This window comes from Anarhichas minor, unplaced genomic scaffold (genome assembly GCF_050575085.1).
Source record: "Anarhichas minor isolate MPS153535 unplaced genomic scaffold, ASM5057508v1 ptg000062l, whole genome shotgun sequence".
Classification (NCBI taxonomy): Eukaryota; Metazoa; Chordata; class Actinopteri; order Perciformes; family Anarhichadidae; genus Anarhichas; species Anarhichas minor.
In genome coordinates this window covers 3739733-3754812 of record NW_027466508.1, presented here as the reverse complement: position 1 = coordinate 3754812, position 15080 = coordinate 3739733, and the positions used below count along the sequence as shown (strand labels likewise).

The window sequence follows — 15080 nt, the reverse complement described above, 5'->3', positions numbered from 1 at the left end:
AACCGGTGACATCACACCGATATGATCCGCTTTCTATCCATCTCCAGCCTTCGATTAGTCGCCATCTATTCAACGTTACAAACGCCACCTGTGCTGACTTCCCTTTGCGATCTTCATTAAAACTTTTTTTCAAACCAACAACGAATAGACTCTAACGTAACTCCGCTTCGTAGCAGAGGGCAACGTTTTTTCCCCCGCGAGCGTTTACTCGGGTAGAATATGCCAATTCAGCGCTGACAGACCAGTTGACTTGCTGAAATTAGAAAGACTAGGTCGATACTGACATTATTCAGACGACATGTAGATGAAACAGTGAATCCTCCTAGTCGTGATGCTCACAGTCTGCTGCCTCCCCTCCTCACATCCCTCCCTCACTGCTTGTCAAAACAGATCAGCGCAGCTCTGGTCACGTGTCCCAACAACAGCCCCCGCCGTCACTTCCTCCCTCTCTGCCAGGCCGGCCTCGCATGAACTCGCAGCCATACCAGCCGCTAAAGTTACAAGTGGTACCAGAAACTTGTGAGGAAGACACGCGTCGTGCCTGTTGAAAAACCTGAATATGTTTATGTAAAGTTCTGTCGCGTCACTGACAGAACTGCGCGAACAAGAGATGGGCTACTCTCTCTGCACGCTGATTGGTCGGTGGAATTCGGTGAGCGTTCACGTGCACACATGAGGGTTCGTTTTTTTTTTCCCGTCGTGAACATTTTGTTCCGTGGCTTGCTTTGGCTTATAGGACGCCAAAGATCGTCTGTGTTCAAGGTAATGCGGGTAATATGTTGTAGTTCAAAGTCTTAACTGGCCAAGAGGAGTTCCTGGCGAAGGCATTAGTTATTAACTTTTGATTCTTTTTGATATCTAAAATGAATTCATCATTTTGCTTGTGTATATTACTGAAGTAAACTGCCCTATATCTGTCCCTTGTTATGTTGGTAAACAAAAGAGAGCTGTGTATTGTGTCGTATTATCATTAATAATAATGACAACAATAATAATTATAACCAAAATGATAATAATAATCATAAAGTAATATTACACAGAAAAAGCTATGGGTTGTAAGTCACAAGATAACAATTTGAAAGCATGGCAGGCCAATATTGAGACCTATGTTTAAGCAAAGTATAAGTAAGTGTTTGCATGTGAAAATATATAGATCTAGAATCAGTGGTTCTGCTCACTTCTCAAGCTAAGGGCAGGATTTGGCCCATTGCCGTTTTGGTACAGATAAAAAAGGACAGAGAGAGAGCTCTTTGTTTTAATCTTCTCTCTGAACAGCTTGGAACAAAGGCCAAACTGAGAACACTAGAATCTGCTTCTCAAATCTGTTTGACAGCTGCAGTTGTTTTTTGTGTGTTATTGGTGTTTGTGACACGCATATATACTCTACAGAGTGAGAAATTAATATGATATTGTGGACAGACTCCTGAAATTAACAATAAAGCTATAACCTATCGCCATCATAGGTTATAGCTATAGCTATATAGGGGATCTGATACATTTTAGATTGACTAACTTGTCCTGTGTTTCTGATAAAACAGACAAGTGACCCAGAGAATGTCGGGTCATAGGTCCACGATAACAATGCAAACATCTACCAGTTGATGATGGACATTTATCTGGCAAGGGACTAAAGTTTACAATGTAAGTCTACTGACACTGATACACCAAAATTATGTTAAGCAGGAAAAGTCACCTGGTGTTTAACATTGTCGTTCCTACACTTAAGGAAATGAGGCATAATCTGCCAGATCCTGCATTAGGAACCATGTGGTGTCCTTTCAAGGTTTGAGCCTGGAAACAGCTTGGGGAAGATCAGCCACGTTGAGTTTGCACTGGTGCCCAAACTGTAATTGTGTTCTGTTTAATTGCAGATCTAAAATTAGCAAATGACAGCCTAACATGGAACAAAGAGGTGTATTATTATTTTTTAAGGTGTGTGAACCTTGTGGTTTGTAATGACGGCCTGCAACACAGCTAGGGTTGCAGTTAGTGAGATGATGTCATATAGGGATACATCCTGGAGCTAGCAACTCCTAAACAAAACAAACGAAACAGTAGCAACCCTGAGAGAGCTTTGAAAGCCTTGCTGATTTAAAGAGATATGAGAACATTTTCCGATCCACCGTCGGAAGATCTGCATTGATGTAAAGCTCATTTGGATTAAATGTCTTAGTCCATTGTGCACAGTGCACAGTGTTCAGTGTAATTTAACCAAATATCATTTCAATTATGGATGCTCTGATTTTAAATGTGGGGAGACAGTTATCTCTGTTCGTAGATATTGATTTTACTCTGCAAAATTATTAGAACAGTGTTTAAATTATCTTCTTTTAGTGTGATTTGTTTTTAGTGTGAATGTTAGAAAAATGCAAACAAAGAAGCTCCTGTGTTTCGGAAATTCCATGTCATAGCCCCATCTAGTGGCAGCATGCAAGTAATGCGGAAAATAAAAAAAAAGGAAAAAAGACTACAATGTAATATTTATTATAAAATACATCTTTCTGTACTAGAAAGGAAAAAGTATTTCCAGCCGTGGGGCTAGTTTGCTACTTTGACAAGTTTGACAAAGTTGTTGGTCCAACCATAGTCCCACTATCAGTACTGCTGACTCAGTGTTTAACTGAGAAATGTGACTTTGAACTCAAACAACAATCATTTGAATTCAACTTACTACGTTTGAAAATTTAGCCTGATGTCAACAAGTTTCACTATTTTTGCTTCTCCTTTGGTCATGCAATTGAATCAGTGCAATCAGAGTAGCCTACAACATATCACCTTTGGGTGATGGATTACTTACAGGTGGATTTGTGGGGTTTAGAATCCCATTGAAAAATCAATTTAATGTGCTTTGTTCTTGTTTTGCCGAGTTCAATCAATGAAATTGCTTATGGATTGATGTGTGGATGTCTCCGCTTGGCTTGATTAATTCATGATTTTATGTAACTAAAGGTAAAACATATTAAGGCTAAATGATCCAGATGACTTTGCTGATGTAATGACTTTGCTCATTTTAAAGTTATTTAAAGTGGCCACATCATTTTGTATTTCATCCATTTGGAATTCAAATGACTTCTGACTTTTTTTGCAACATCAGATCTTCAAAGGAAATTAAATGGTTATACAGTATACTTACTATATCAGTGCACTGTCAGAGTTGGTGGTTCCATTGCTATTGGTGCTTTCCTGACATTACTCAGTCAGCAGTATACAAAGTGATGGCTAAGCTCAGAATAACTGAATTGAGCCACATTTTGAATAAATTGGTTATGGCTAATTTATGAATAGGAATGAGCCCTCCAAAGCCCTATTCAAAGTTAAGAATTTACAAATTATTTTAATTTGATTTGTTTAAGCAGCTAAATATAATGTATAGGCCTATATATGCACCCCTCGGCGCAAATTAACCTTTAAACCAAGACAGCAAGGCATAACCTATCCACTGGTACTCTAATGCTACTTGTCATGCAGGCTCCCCTCCAAAACAGTCTCATACGCCTGCTTGTCTTGTCCTCTACTTTCTCATCTGATTTGATGTTTTATTGATTCAATTTGCCTGTCTGAGCCAAAAAAGACAAAACGCAACGCAATCAAAATAAAATGAAATAATAATAACAAGAGCCAGGATTCAGAAGCTGGAAATACCAACAGTTTATTTTCTACTTTTTGTGACTACAGAAATGTTGAAACATTTTGAACACTGAAAAAAGCTGGATGACATCATCACTTGCTTCTCAATTTTCTTTCTTTTTTTCATTTTTTTTTCATTTGCTTAGCAATCACAACAGATGATATTGCACGGCACTGAGAAAGCAGTAGCAAAGCCTGGGAAACAGCAATGACAAATCAAGTCATGAGACATGGAGTTATACATCTGAGAGTAACACTGACAGTATTGCCTCTCCTGCACACACGTGCACACACTCAGGCACTCACGCATGCACACGCACACACATACTGAAAACTGAAGAAGCATTGTGAGTTGAGAAGGAGGTCAAAAGAAAGAGATCAAGGTTGACAAGAGCACAAGGCTGACGAGAGCAATGGTATTTCATTTTGAAATGCAAGTGCAAGATGAACTACTACTGTATTCTATTCCTAAATGTCTATGAAAACAAATATGCTTGTTTATCAAAACCCTTCAAGCATCTTTGTATATGAATAGCTGGAGGACACCCCTCTGCGGGTGAGAAAACTAGTTCCCCAGCGTAAGAGATCCAGATGATTGTCTTAGGCGCCGCAGTATTGTTATGAGACTTGCAGCCAAGCTACCCATCATATGGGAACTCCTTGTGGACAAAATAAATAACCGAAATTGTGAAAATGGGGGGAAAAAAATCACCATCCATTCCATTTATATCTCAGGCTTTCATAACTGTAATGTAAGAACCTGTATACTTTGTGTGACATAACGGCTGCATAGCATGCTGATACTGTGCTGTCTGCATGACAGAGAGGAAGCAGTATACTAACAGTCAGGCCTCTGACAACCAGGGGGAGTCAAACCCACTGTTGGGATATGCACCAATCAGTCACGCGCATGCATACACACCAGCAGTACATACAGGTTTTAACAACGGACGGACACACGGTGAAGAAACACATGCAAATGAGCACACACATACACACACACACACACACAAAACCTCAGCTGTACTTGACAATTGAGTTGCACACACGCTCACTCACACTCATCCACAGACAGAAAACGGAAATGAGCAGGTGATCGTCCCCATACACACTCACACATTGATTCCTTGGTAAGGTTCTTTGCAGTTTTATTAGACTTTGCTCATGGTCATTACACGAGTACGTACCAAAAGAACAGATACTAGATGGAGCGAGGCGGCAGTGCCACGGCAATAAAAACAGACCCAGCTCCGTGGCACAGCCCCTGGCAGACCGGCTGCCCAGCCTACACTCCACCTCACTCTGTGCATGAGACAGCAAAGTGAGCGGGACTTGCAGCCCCTCGTTTCAAATGCTTCAGATTGTACATTGAACAGGAGATTCCCCACATGGTAGAGTAAGCTTGTCTACATAGCCCTACGCCTTCTACATTCTATACCCGTGCGAATGGCAAATCAAAACTCAACAAGTCTACCTCACAAATGCCAGTGCTTTTCAACATTATACATCTTTTTTTTTCCAATTTTTGGTTTGTTTTAAAAATCTTTGGATGTGCAGTAATACCCATAAAATAACCGTTTTTTTTAAAAAGTCAAAAGAATAGAAAAAACACACACACACGTACACACTGCTTTTTGCCAGCTGTTCAACAAAGTAGCTCCTGTTTAACTTTGTCTGCATTGGCAAATCAACTGTCTGGGTTTCTGGCAGTGTTTAAAACACACATTGAAATGCCGGCTAGGATTTAGCTGAAGAAGAATACAAACTACTCCTTTTTTTTTATATCTAAGCGTGGGAAATAAGGCTGTAACATAAAACTGTCTTTTTTTTTTTTTTTTTTTCAAAAAACCTACTATATACAAATCTAGAGTTTCTACAAATGCATAAATTAAAGCAGTGGTTAACCATTACAAAATGCAATTAAATTAAAATCACAACACAGAAGTAGAGAAAAGGGAAAATATGAACACAATATCACAGCAGTTGGTTTTACCCTGTAAAAGCAATAGTCTACCATCATAATATTGGCATAACCCAATGTCTGATAAAAAATATGCTTCTCCCTCCATCCCTTAAGTTTCATACATCAACCCTGAAACTCGTCGTCCGTGACTCGAAACAGAGCACTTCTGCCAAAAACAAAACAACAGCTTCAAAATAGATAATCATACAACTTTTTGAAGTAACAATAACAGTTACCACACGAGTGGAGTTCTGCCTTACTCACAGATAGACGTCTCAATGCAGAACTCAAAGGAATTATTACTATGAGGTATTCAGAGACATTGGTAAAGACATGCACGGCCAGAGTGCTGAACCTTCCTACACACAGCAGAGAGACAAGGACGGTTGGGGGAAGGAGGGATGGAGGGGAAGAAGGGGGCAGGGGAGGAGAAACAAAGACCTTTGGTTTAATCTGTTGAAGTGGACAAGAAAAATTCCTTTGGTATGTTTTCATTGCATGGTTGCGCTGGCGAAAGCACCACGGTGTGATTTAAAAAAAAAAACCTTTTCCTTGTTTCTTCAGTAGTGGCCCTTCTACAGGCTGAGGTATTCACAGAGTCAAAGGTGAGAGGTCAACAGCGGTTAAACACTTTGGTTCAAGCAAGGCACTCGTCCTGGGAGTTTTAGAAAGATTGCAACACGTCTGCTTCTACTTTCAGGAACATGCCTGCCTATAGTTGAGTCAACAATTCTGCCCATGTCAGCTTGTCTGTCTACGTTGACGTCAAGACGTCTGACCTATTTGGTGGATCAATATTAACAACCTATAGATACACACTAGAGGCAGGTTAGAGTAGAAAAAAAGACACTCCAGCGGGGTACTCTGTCAAATTCACATTATTATTTGGAAATGAATCATGAACCAAACTAAAACCTTATTCGTTTATAAAGCCACAATGTCAGCTTTTACATTTCATGGTAGAAATGAATACTTTGGTCGTGCTACCAAGCACAAAGAAAGACGGATCACATTGCTAGCAGGTTCGCTGTACCCCACAGGCACCTACATGGCCGCTTGTGTGTATCTATGGCTGGATCAGCATATCTGCCTATAGCTACATCAGCATGACTATCTATGGAGCTGTAATCAGAGCACAGATGAAGCAAGACCAAGCATAGCAGGGGTGCATGGGTTGAGTGCAGGTGGGAGGGGGAGAAAGCGGAGAAGAAAGGAGGAGAGATGGGGGGAGGGGAGACATACAACATCTTTTAACACCACTCATAGAGGCCGTGCAATGAGAAAAAATCTTTGGTTATCTTTGGTATCATCAAAGTGATAGAAATCACGTATGGAACTTGAGTGAGGTAGCATCTTTGGTTCACACTATAAAACATCAGCAGGTCTTGACACATTTTTGTTTCTTGTCGTCTTTTTGGTTTTTCTTTCAGAGGCGAAGAAGCAGCTCGCCTCTCCTTCAGCGCTTCTTCTGATGAATGTAGAGCTGCTAACCCTGGCCATGAGGGGGATGACGGCAAGGGGCCAGCTCAATATCTTTAATGATGCGCTGCCCTGGGCCAGCCCCGTGTAGTGCTTTCCTCCTAGTGCTGAAATGCATAGCTCACCAGGAGAGTGGAGGCAGGATGGGAGGGGGTGTCTGGGGATTGGCAGGAGGAGGGTGGGGTGCTTTCGTATTCAGGTGACGAGGTGACATTGCTGTGTAAGTGCCTGAAAGTGATTTGATCATTGATATCATCCCCTCCACCCAACATCTTTGATGAGGAGATAAAATCAAATACGTATGAAGCGCACAGGGACGACGGAGCGATGCTGAATGCTTATTATTAGAGTGGTGACACAGTTTGTCCTGAAAAAAACAAAGACCATCAGAGGCCGCCTGTCTCCTTCAATGTGTCACGACCGCACAGAGAGCACGAGAGCCTGCGTCTTTTGTTTTCACCCTGGCAGAGAAAACAAACTACAGAATGTATTAGTCTTTGTTTTCCAGCTGCTGGCATTTGAACACATAAACTTGAATTAAATCTGTAGGCATTTGCTAAACAGACTTACAGGAAAGGATGCATCTGCAATGATTAATCCTCACAATGAGCATTTTACAGGAACATCCTCGAGAGTGTTTGCGAAGATATAACCCGAATATTTTGTTTGATTTAAGAAGGCATCTATAAGGCAAATATCAATAGTTAATTTTCAGCGTTGTGTCATATAGTATTTCCATTTACAGGGAACATATGGCTCAAAATGTCGTCTGGACCATAAGCGGTGACATTCTCTTCTTTGTGGCGCCTAACTAACAGTCTATCTCAGGAGGTAAGGGAGGAAATGAGGTAAAAATACTCAGATTATCAGCTACAAAATATACTCTTTGGTCAAATAACTTCATAGCAGGTTCTGAAGTGGTTTTTATTTCTAAGCTGCACGAGAGGCTTCAGGGTGTAGAAGGCTTTGGTTTCTCTTGTTTAAATCATTCAACGCTTCAGCATGTTGGAAGAAAGCACTACCATGAGGGTTGAGGTTAGGGGGTTTTTGGTTTGCTTCAGGGTCGGGTTTTTGGGTTAGCAGTCTACGCATGGGCATTTCCCTGTCTGTCTGGAATGCTTGATAGAGAGACAGACAGCTGGACAGACTGTCCACCGCCACCGATCCAAACAAGGTTGCACAACAATCCAGCTGCTCCTGTAGGATTTCTTTGTCTTTAAAGTTGATTGGCCAATCCCACCGGAGCTCCACATTCTGCCTGTTTTTCAAGGGTGTGGACAGCTGCAGATCAGACTGCAAATAGGCTGATTAAACCTCCATGTAGGTACCCATCATTAAAACCAACCAATCAGATTAAAGATAAGGATGGCGAATGATAGATTGATACTGGGTGGGGAGGTGTGGGGGGTGTAGTAAAGCTAGAGACCAGTGACAGTGAGTATGTGTGAAGGGGGGGTGGGGGGGTAAAACTATAGTCTTTTTGCAGTATGTTACACTTAAATGTGTTGCTGAAAACAACTTTTCAAAGCAGGTCAAACAAGAAGTCTTTGGTTTGTTTTTTTTCATCTTTGGATACTATAAATATCAATATAGTACAGGTTTAAGGGCAAAACGTTGCTTCAAGGTCTTTTTAAGTTTCTCTTTGTTTCTCTTAAGTTTTAAAGCTTTTCCACCGAGGTTGAGTCAGTCCAGGAGTTGGTCAAATCAGTCCGTCTTCAGGCTTTGGTGCAGGCATTGAGGCCAGAGTTGGGTGGGTGACCGGAGCCGTCGTCCACCCACTTATCCAGGCTCCGGCGGCGTGCGTTCATAAAGAAGTTGCTGACTGTGGTCAGCTCGAGGCCCAGCTGCTGGGCGATGGTGATCTGCAGCTCTTTGGATGGACGCTTGTTCTCCTTGAAGATGGCGTGGAGCGTCCGCCGCTGCACATCTGTGAACACCAGCCGGGGCTTCTTGGACCCGCTCCCCCGCTCGCTTCTGCCGTGGTCCTGTTCCTTACGCTTACATGCTGTGGAGGATTCAGTAAAGAGACAGACAGAAAGAGAGAGTGTGTTTGTGAGAGACGGCAGAATCTACTTAACACTATATGACAATCTTTTCTCCATCACACCTTGACCTTGGATTAAAAAAGTCCTGAATAAATCCATAAACGAACCCATGAATCATCTCTGTGGTTTTCATCTCTGATTATTTAAAGCCAATACCAATATCAGATATTTACCAATCCATTTTGACCCAAACTAACTGATATGGTTTGTTTTGGTGCAGAAATGCAGGTCCAAAACAGATTAAGCTTTAAATAGATGCTTATATCAAGATTCATTTTTGCTTTTGAGACCACTTTATTTATATTGCTAATATGACAATTCAGCAAAGATAGTAATTCCACAATCCACCAAATATTGGTTTTAAATTTCCGTTATTGTAACTGTAAACGATAACACAAAGAGCCAAATTGGAAACATTAAATGTCTTATCTCTACAAGCTGCAAAAGCTGATTTGAAGGATGATGAATGCTCCTCCTCTGGTTTAACTTGTTAATTATAGTAAAACCAGCTGTTGCAGTTTGAGTTAGATAAAAACTAAAATTCTACCATATATGTATAGTCAACGAGCTATTTATCATTGACTCAAAAGTGACGACAAGTGTTGATGAGACTTTTTACTCTCTTAGAAGCACCAATCTTTAAGAGTTTATCTGTCAGATGTGACTTTGTATAAGTCTACAGGTTGGAAGCAGTGGTACATTTGCTCAAGACACTCTTTCATCAGGCAAATAATAGCGGGATTAAACTCTTCCGCATTTTGTCAGGGAACCCCATTGACCTCTGTTGCTTTGCAGACCAGAGCAGGAGCTCTGCTAGTTCTGGAGGAGAGCAGACAGACCTGTCAGCTGGGGAACAATGTGCTGTCCGTAGTGCTGAAAACAACGGCGCGCTGCAATATACTGAAGCTGTGGAAGCATGAACTACAGATCATCTAGTGTTGGAAAGGGGGACTTGGTAATCCGTTTGACAGCGAAACTATTTTTTCTCTCTTTTTGAGCCCTACAGCCATCCAAGTAGAGGTTCATTGGTGAGCAGAGACCAGGAGGGGGCAGGCGTGCGCTGCTGGAGCAAGGCCCAATATTTGCTCACTGGGGAAATTAATGAACGGCATATTCTAACAGCAAAGCACGTTTTACAACCAGTGCTCTTTAATTTTGCAATATGTACTTGATGAATGAAATCAATTTATTATAGAAAACCTCAAAAACACAATAATGCACAAAGGAAACGAATTAAATGAACCAATGCGATGAAGAATTGCGAACAAAGTATGAAGAATCCCTAAATCCCTAAATAATAATTTTGAGCGCATAAAAACGACCAACAATGCTATATTACCTAAGGCATTTGTAGTGCATTTAAAGTGGCGTAATACTTCGAGTTACTATGAAAGTATTTAGTTTTGATGTAATACATGTTCCATTGTCTTTCATATTCAAATAGTAAACAGTATAAGCTTTATTAGAGAGCGATATAAAAATAAACAGATGTATTAAATCAGCCGAGTTGAAGCTGATTTTGCTGATCCCACCTTGTAACCTAAGGTTAACACGCTCTCAGGTGTGTGGTAAAGTACAGTGCAGCGACGTGCCTGCATGACCATAAACTGGAGTATAATTGTGAGTTCGAGCAGCCCGGTGTCTCCAGTGCTGGTAAATATTAACAGAGAGCCGGAGCTCCTCGTGTAAGGGCCGCTATAAATCAGCAGCAGTGAAGGCCATTCAGACAGCAGGAGCCACCACAGAGCGGCCCGGCCCCGGGACAGGAGGCCCGGGCAGAGAGGTATAGCTTTCCCAGGACCATGAGGGACATAACAGCGGCCTCGTTATCACGCTAATCACACGCACACACACACATATATACACACACTGCTGCTGCTCCCGGCTAATCATTACAAACACACAGATAACTCCACACACTCAAACAGACTGCACACACTGGGCCTACAGACACGGTGGGACGATAGTCCTGCATTTCATAATCTCACAGAGAGCACGAGAACAACAAACAGACCTCTGTGCTGCAAATATTCAATCCTCGAACGTTTTCTAGCGAGAATGTGTTGGCGTGTATTCTAATTCACTGGTAAGCAGGTCATATTCAGTTACGATTTCTAAAAGCACCGGCGACAATGAAAGAATCAACCAACATGTTCTCTGCAATTACAACTGATTTACTGAGTTTGATTTGATCTCTCGTTTCTGAACGTATTAATTCTGTCCTGTGCCAAATCATACCTGCCCACTTCCAAACCGTTTCTATCATATTCGATTCTGTTCTATTTCGTTCTGTTCAAGCAAATTCAGATGGGTAATTGAATACGTGGGAAAGGGAGAAAAGGCCCGAGATTAATTTCAGAAGCCTAAAATCAATAAGTATATCACATCTACTTTAGCACACGATCCCATATCTAGTTCACCTCGCAACGAACGGATCAATAAAATGGCGCTCAGCCTATTCTCTCCAAATTAATTTAGTTTTTAACTGTAAAGAATTTCTCGTCTCCCAACCTTTTTTTGGTGGCGTAAAATCTATGGTTTTATATTTTAGGTTTGTGCTCAAGAGAAGCTTTGTCATTTTTATTCATGATTTTTTTTTTATAAAAAAAAAGTTGAGATAAAACAAGACAGGACATAACATGCGCAAGGAAAAGTGAATGGCAATGAATGAGCACAACTCAGACACTGATTTCCCATATAGCCAGTCAAATGCTCTTCCTTTAAAACAATCCACAGCATCATCAATACGAATCAACAGACTACTGATCAATTATAGTCTGATCACACCTATATGATCAAATAGAAACCCAGCTTTTTTTAAAACTAATTTGCAAAAGTCAGTGATAAAATCAAATTTTCAGCACACACAGACACACACACACACACGCAGCAGCAGAGCAGCAGCAGATGGGAAAACTGAAAAGTAATCAATTGCGATTACACTGACGTGCACACGCACGAGCATGCACGTACACACACGTACGCAAAACCACGCACTTTCCATGTGGCCGCAGCCTCACTTTTCAAAAAGCCAAAAAGCCCATTTGTAGGGTCATTGATTGGGCCTATAAACGTTAAAAAAAAATCCATTGGGTGTGTGAACGCGCACGTGCAATTTGGGCCTCAATGCGCGCCCTAATTGACTCATGTGTATACCTCAGGGACAAATTAATACAGAGGTCTATCAGTTAATTAGAGAAACCTCAGCCAAGTCAGGGTTAGTTTACGACCAAAACATAAACACACGCTCTCTCTTCTATTCTGAAATAAGGGCCTATAATATTAACAAATTAAAAGACAAAGCCCATTTCACTGACTAAATAATGCATGACTTCAGCTTTTAAATTTAGCTCATCACACACTCTCCCGTGCACGCACACTTTTCCCTCTCTCTGTTTACACCAAGGGCATCACCAAAAAGTCTGATCGGTTGCATTTACACCAAAATAAACACATTCCTAACGATTTCTGGGGCGAAGGATCAGCTTACGTACACAGTCCAGCGGTCGATACTTTGAGGTAAAATGACATGAGCACTTGTTTCACACAACCCCAAAATCTGTGTAGAGGCAGAAAAGGGATGCGTGTTGATATCAGGCCACTCGTGAACATCCACTTGGCGAAGAACTTTTCAACTTTAGCTTCTTCACATATTGTTAAACACACTAGTGTTGGATTTGACCATCCAGCAGAACCCCCCCCCCCCCCTCCTCAGACATGAGGCTCTAATTTGGAGGCCTTATCTAAAGAATCCATGGTCGTCAGTTCTACAAAATCCTAAGGCATGTAGTTCCTGCTTGCATTTAAAAACCATTTCACTTCCAGGATCTTTCATAAAGGTATGATTTCTGGAGACAAGTGGAGACATTGTGTTGTTTGCTATTTTGATCAACAACTAACAGCGGAGATTTGTCCTGAATCCTACCCCGATGTGATTTTACATTACACTGCTGGAACATATTTTTTTCTGTTTGTTATAATAAAAAGTACAAAATCAGTTTTAGTCCCCAACCCTATTTGCTCAATAGGGTAGTATTCGGGACCAATGATCCTCTGTGCTGACTGTTTCTCTCAGCAACACATTCAGAAGATGAAAACAAAAAGGGGGCTTTACCGAGGCTTCGCTCACCTGCGAGCCTGAGTGAACTCATGCGTTGGAACTCAGGCTCCTGCAGCCACTTCCACATGCGGCGGAAGGTCTCTCTACCGGACTTGAGTTTGGACCAAGGTTTGGGGTTTCTCAGCAGGTCGGACAGGGTCCCCTGGGACCTGCACAGGACCCGCTGGGCAAAGATGGCCTGAGGGATGCTGTAGCGCTTCAGCTCAGTGGTGATCCTCTGCGCCACCTCTTTGGTATTCACCTCCTCCATCTGGCCCCCAGAAACACCACCCCCTCCACCGCCGCCCCCTTGCTGCCCCGGCCCGGAGGCCTGCTCCTGGCTGTTCCCCAGCCCCTGGCCGTGCCCCTGCGCGCCAATGTGGGCATGCGGGTGGTGGTGGAGGCCGTTGATTTGTACCATGCCCGCTGAGGAGCTCATGTGCTGCTCCGTGTGTCTGCCGAGCATGGCCGGGTGGTGAGCCTCAAACCCGCTGGGAGTGAGCATCTTCTCACCAGGCATGGCGGCACCGGGATGAGCATAGGGAGGGATGCCGGCCTGAGACGTGTGTATGCTGGCCAGACCGGAACCAGACAACGGGGAGAGGCTCTGGCCCATACAGGGATCTTTGTGATGATATGCGGGATACAGACTGTTCATAGGCGCCAGACTCCGGTCCTCTCGCATCAACGTGAAGCTTCCGCTGACATTTCCGGGGATCCTCTGGTGGGGATGATGGTGAGGATGATGGGGATGGTGGTGGTGGTGGTGGTGGTGATGGGGAGGAAACTTGTCGGACACGGTGGAGATGGGGGGTAAGGGCTGCAGGGGGGTTAGGGTTGTGTAAGTGCTGCTCGCACTCATGCCAGGGGGGGCTTCACACATGCTGATGGCTGGATGCAAGTGTCCGTGGTGACCGGGGTGATAGTCTCCGCTGTCCAGTAGGTTGGCCATGCCCATAGCGCGGTGGCTCAGACCCCGGGGGCTTGGACGGCCATGCGGACTGTGGCCACTCAGCAGCTGTCCGTGACCGGCCACGGACTCATGGCTCACTCCGTGCAGGTCGCCAATATCCATCGACAGTTGTGCGTTCATGATCCGGGCAGCGCTGTGGACAAACCATCTATCTGGTCTAGCGCAGTTAGGTGATGTCCAGAAGTCCTCACGTCCAGTAAAGTTCAATTTTATTTTGTTGCTTTTTCTTCCTCTTGCAGGAGCCTCCTTTGCTATTGCCTCCTCTCTGTCCTTATAGTCACATATATATTCTCCTACCTCTGACGCTGTTTTGCGGAATGGAAACTCCTTTTCTGAATCCCGTTTTTTTTTCTTAGTCTTTTTGTCGTCGTTGTTTTTGTTTGTTATTATTATTTTTTTCTGATTTTCTTTATAATTCAAGCCCCCCCACCGCCAGCCAGCTGTCCTTGCGCTCCGGTCGGGTGCCGCGCCATCTCTTTAGTTGTGTGTCTCCAGCCCCTTTTCCACCGCAGCACAGATCACTGTCTACACATGCGCATTGGGAACATCCCATCTCCTCCTATACTCTCTCTCTCCCTCTCTTTCTCTCTCAAACACACACACACCGCCTCGTAGCTTTGACGTCACCTACCTTATTAAGGAAGGGCGGTATCTAACCACCTGCTTAAAGCTGTTCTGCCCTATAACCCATATCCAGCCTTTACTGAAATGTTCAAAATGCAAATAGACGGATCTCTGATAAAGTCATTACAGAATACACCTATACAAATGGACTGGATGCAGCACCTAACGTTTGATTGCCACTTGTTATTTAGAAAATGTGCCATTCATTATGGCTATAATGAGGCTTTATCTTCAGTCCTCCTTAAATTACTAAGTGCAAATGAAGTAAAC

The 15080-nt window shown here is 42.8% G+C and overlaps 1 protein-coding gene and 1 long non-coding RNA gene across 2 annotated transcripts; one reads left to right on the top strand and one right to left on the bottom strand.

Annotated features, from left to right (window-relative positions):
- The first annotated feature begins 6026 nt into the window (after window positions 1-6026).
- On the top strand, window positions 6027-9220 carry LOC142933817 (uncharacterized). The gene is made up of 2 exons (XR_012947623.1): window positions 6027-8389; window positions 8726-9220. It is a non-coding gene; the product is annotated as an uncharacterized LOC142933817 (long non-coding RNA).
- On the bottom strand, window positions 8785-14306 carry onecut1 (one cut homeobox 1). The gene is made up of 2 exons (XM_076078051.1): window positions 13244-14306; window positions 8785-9074 (listed from the first exon to the last, which is right to left on the bottom strand). The coding sequence occupies exons 1-2, from the start codon at window positions 14304-14306 to the stop codon at window positions 8785-8787; spliced, it is 1353 nt and encodes a 450-aa protein (XP_075934166.1).
- Window positions 14307-15080: the final 774 nt, after the last annotated feature.

What these genes read in the sequence shown, in the direction of transcription:
- onecut1 (XM_076078051.1), bottom strand. Translation starts at nt 14,306, where the DNA reads ATGAACGCACAACTGTCGATGGATATTGGCGACCTGCACGGAGTGAGC. An exon ending in GAGTTCACTCAGGCTCGCAG is followed by an intron (nt 9,075 to 13,243) that starts GTGAGCGAAGCC and finishes AATCCTCCACAG; the next exon opens with CATGTAAGCGTAAGGAACAG.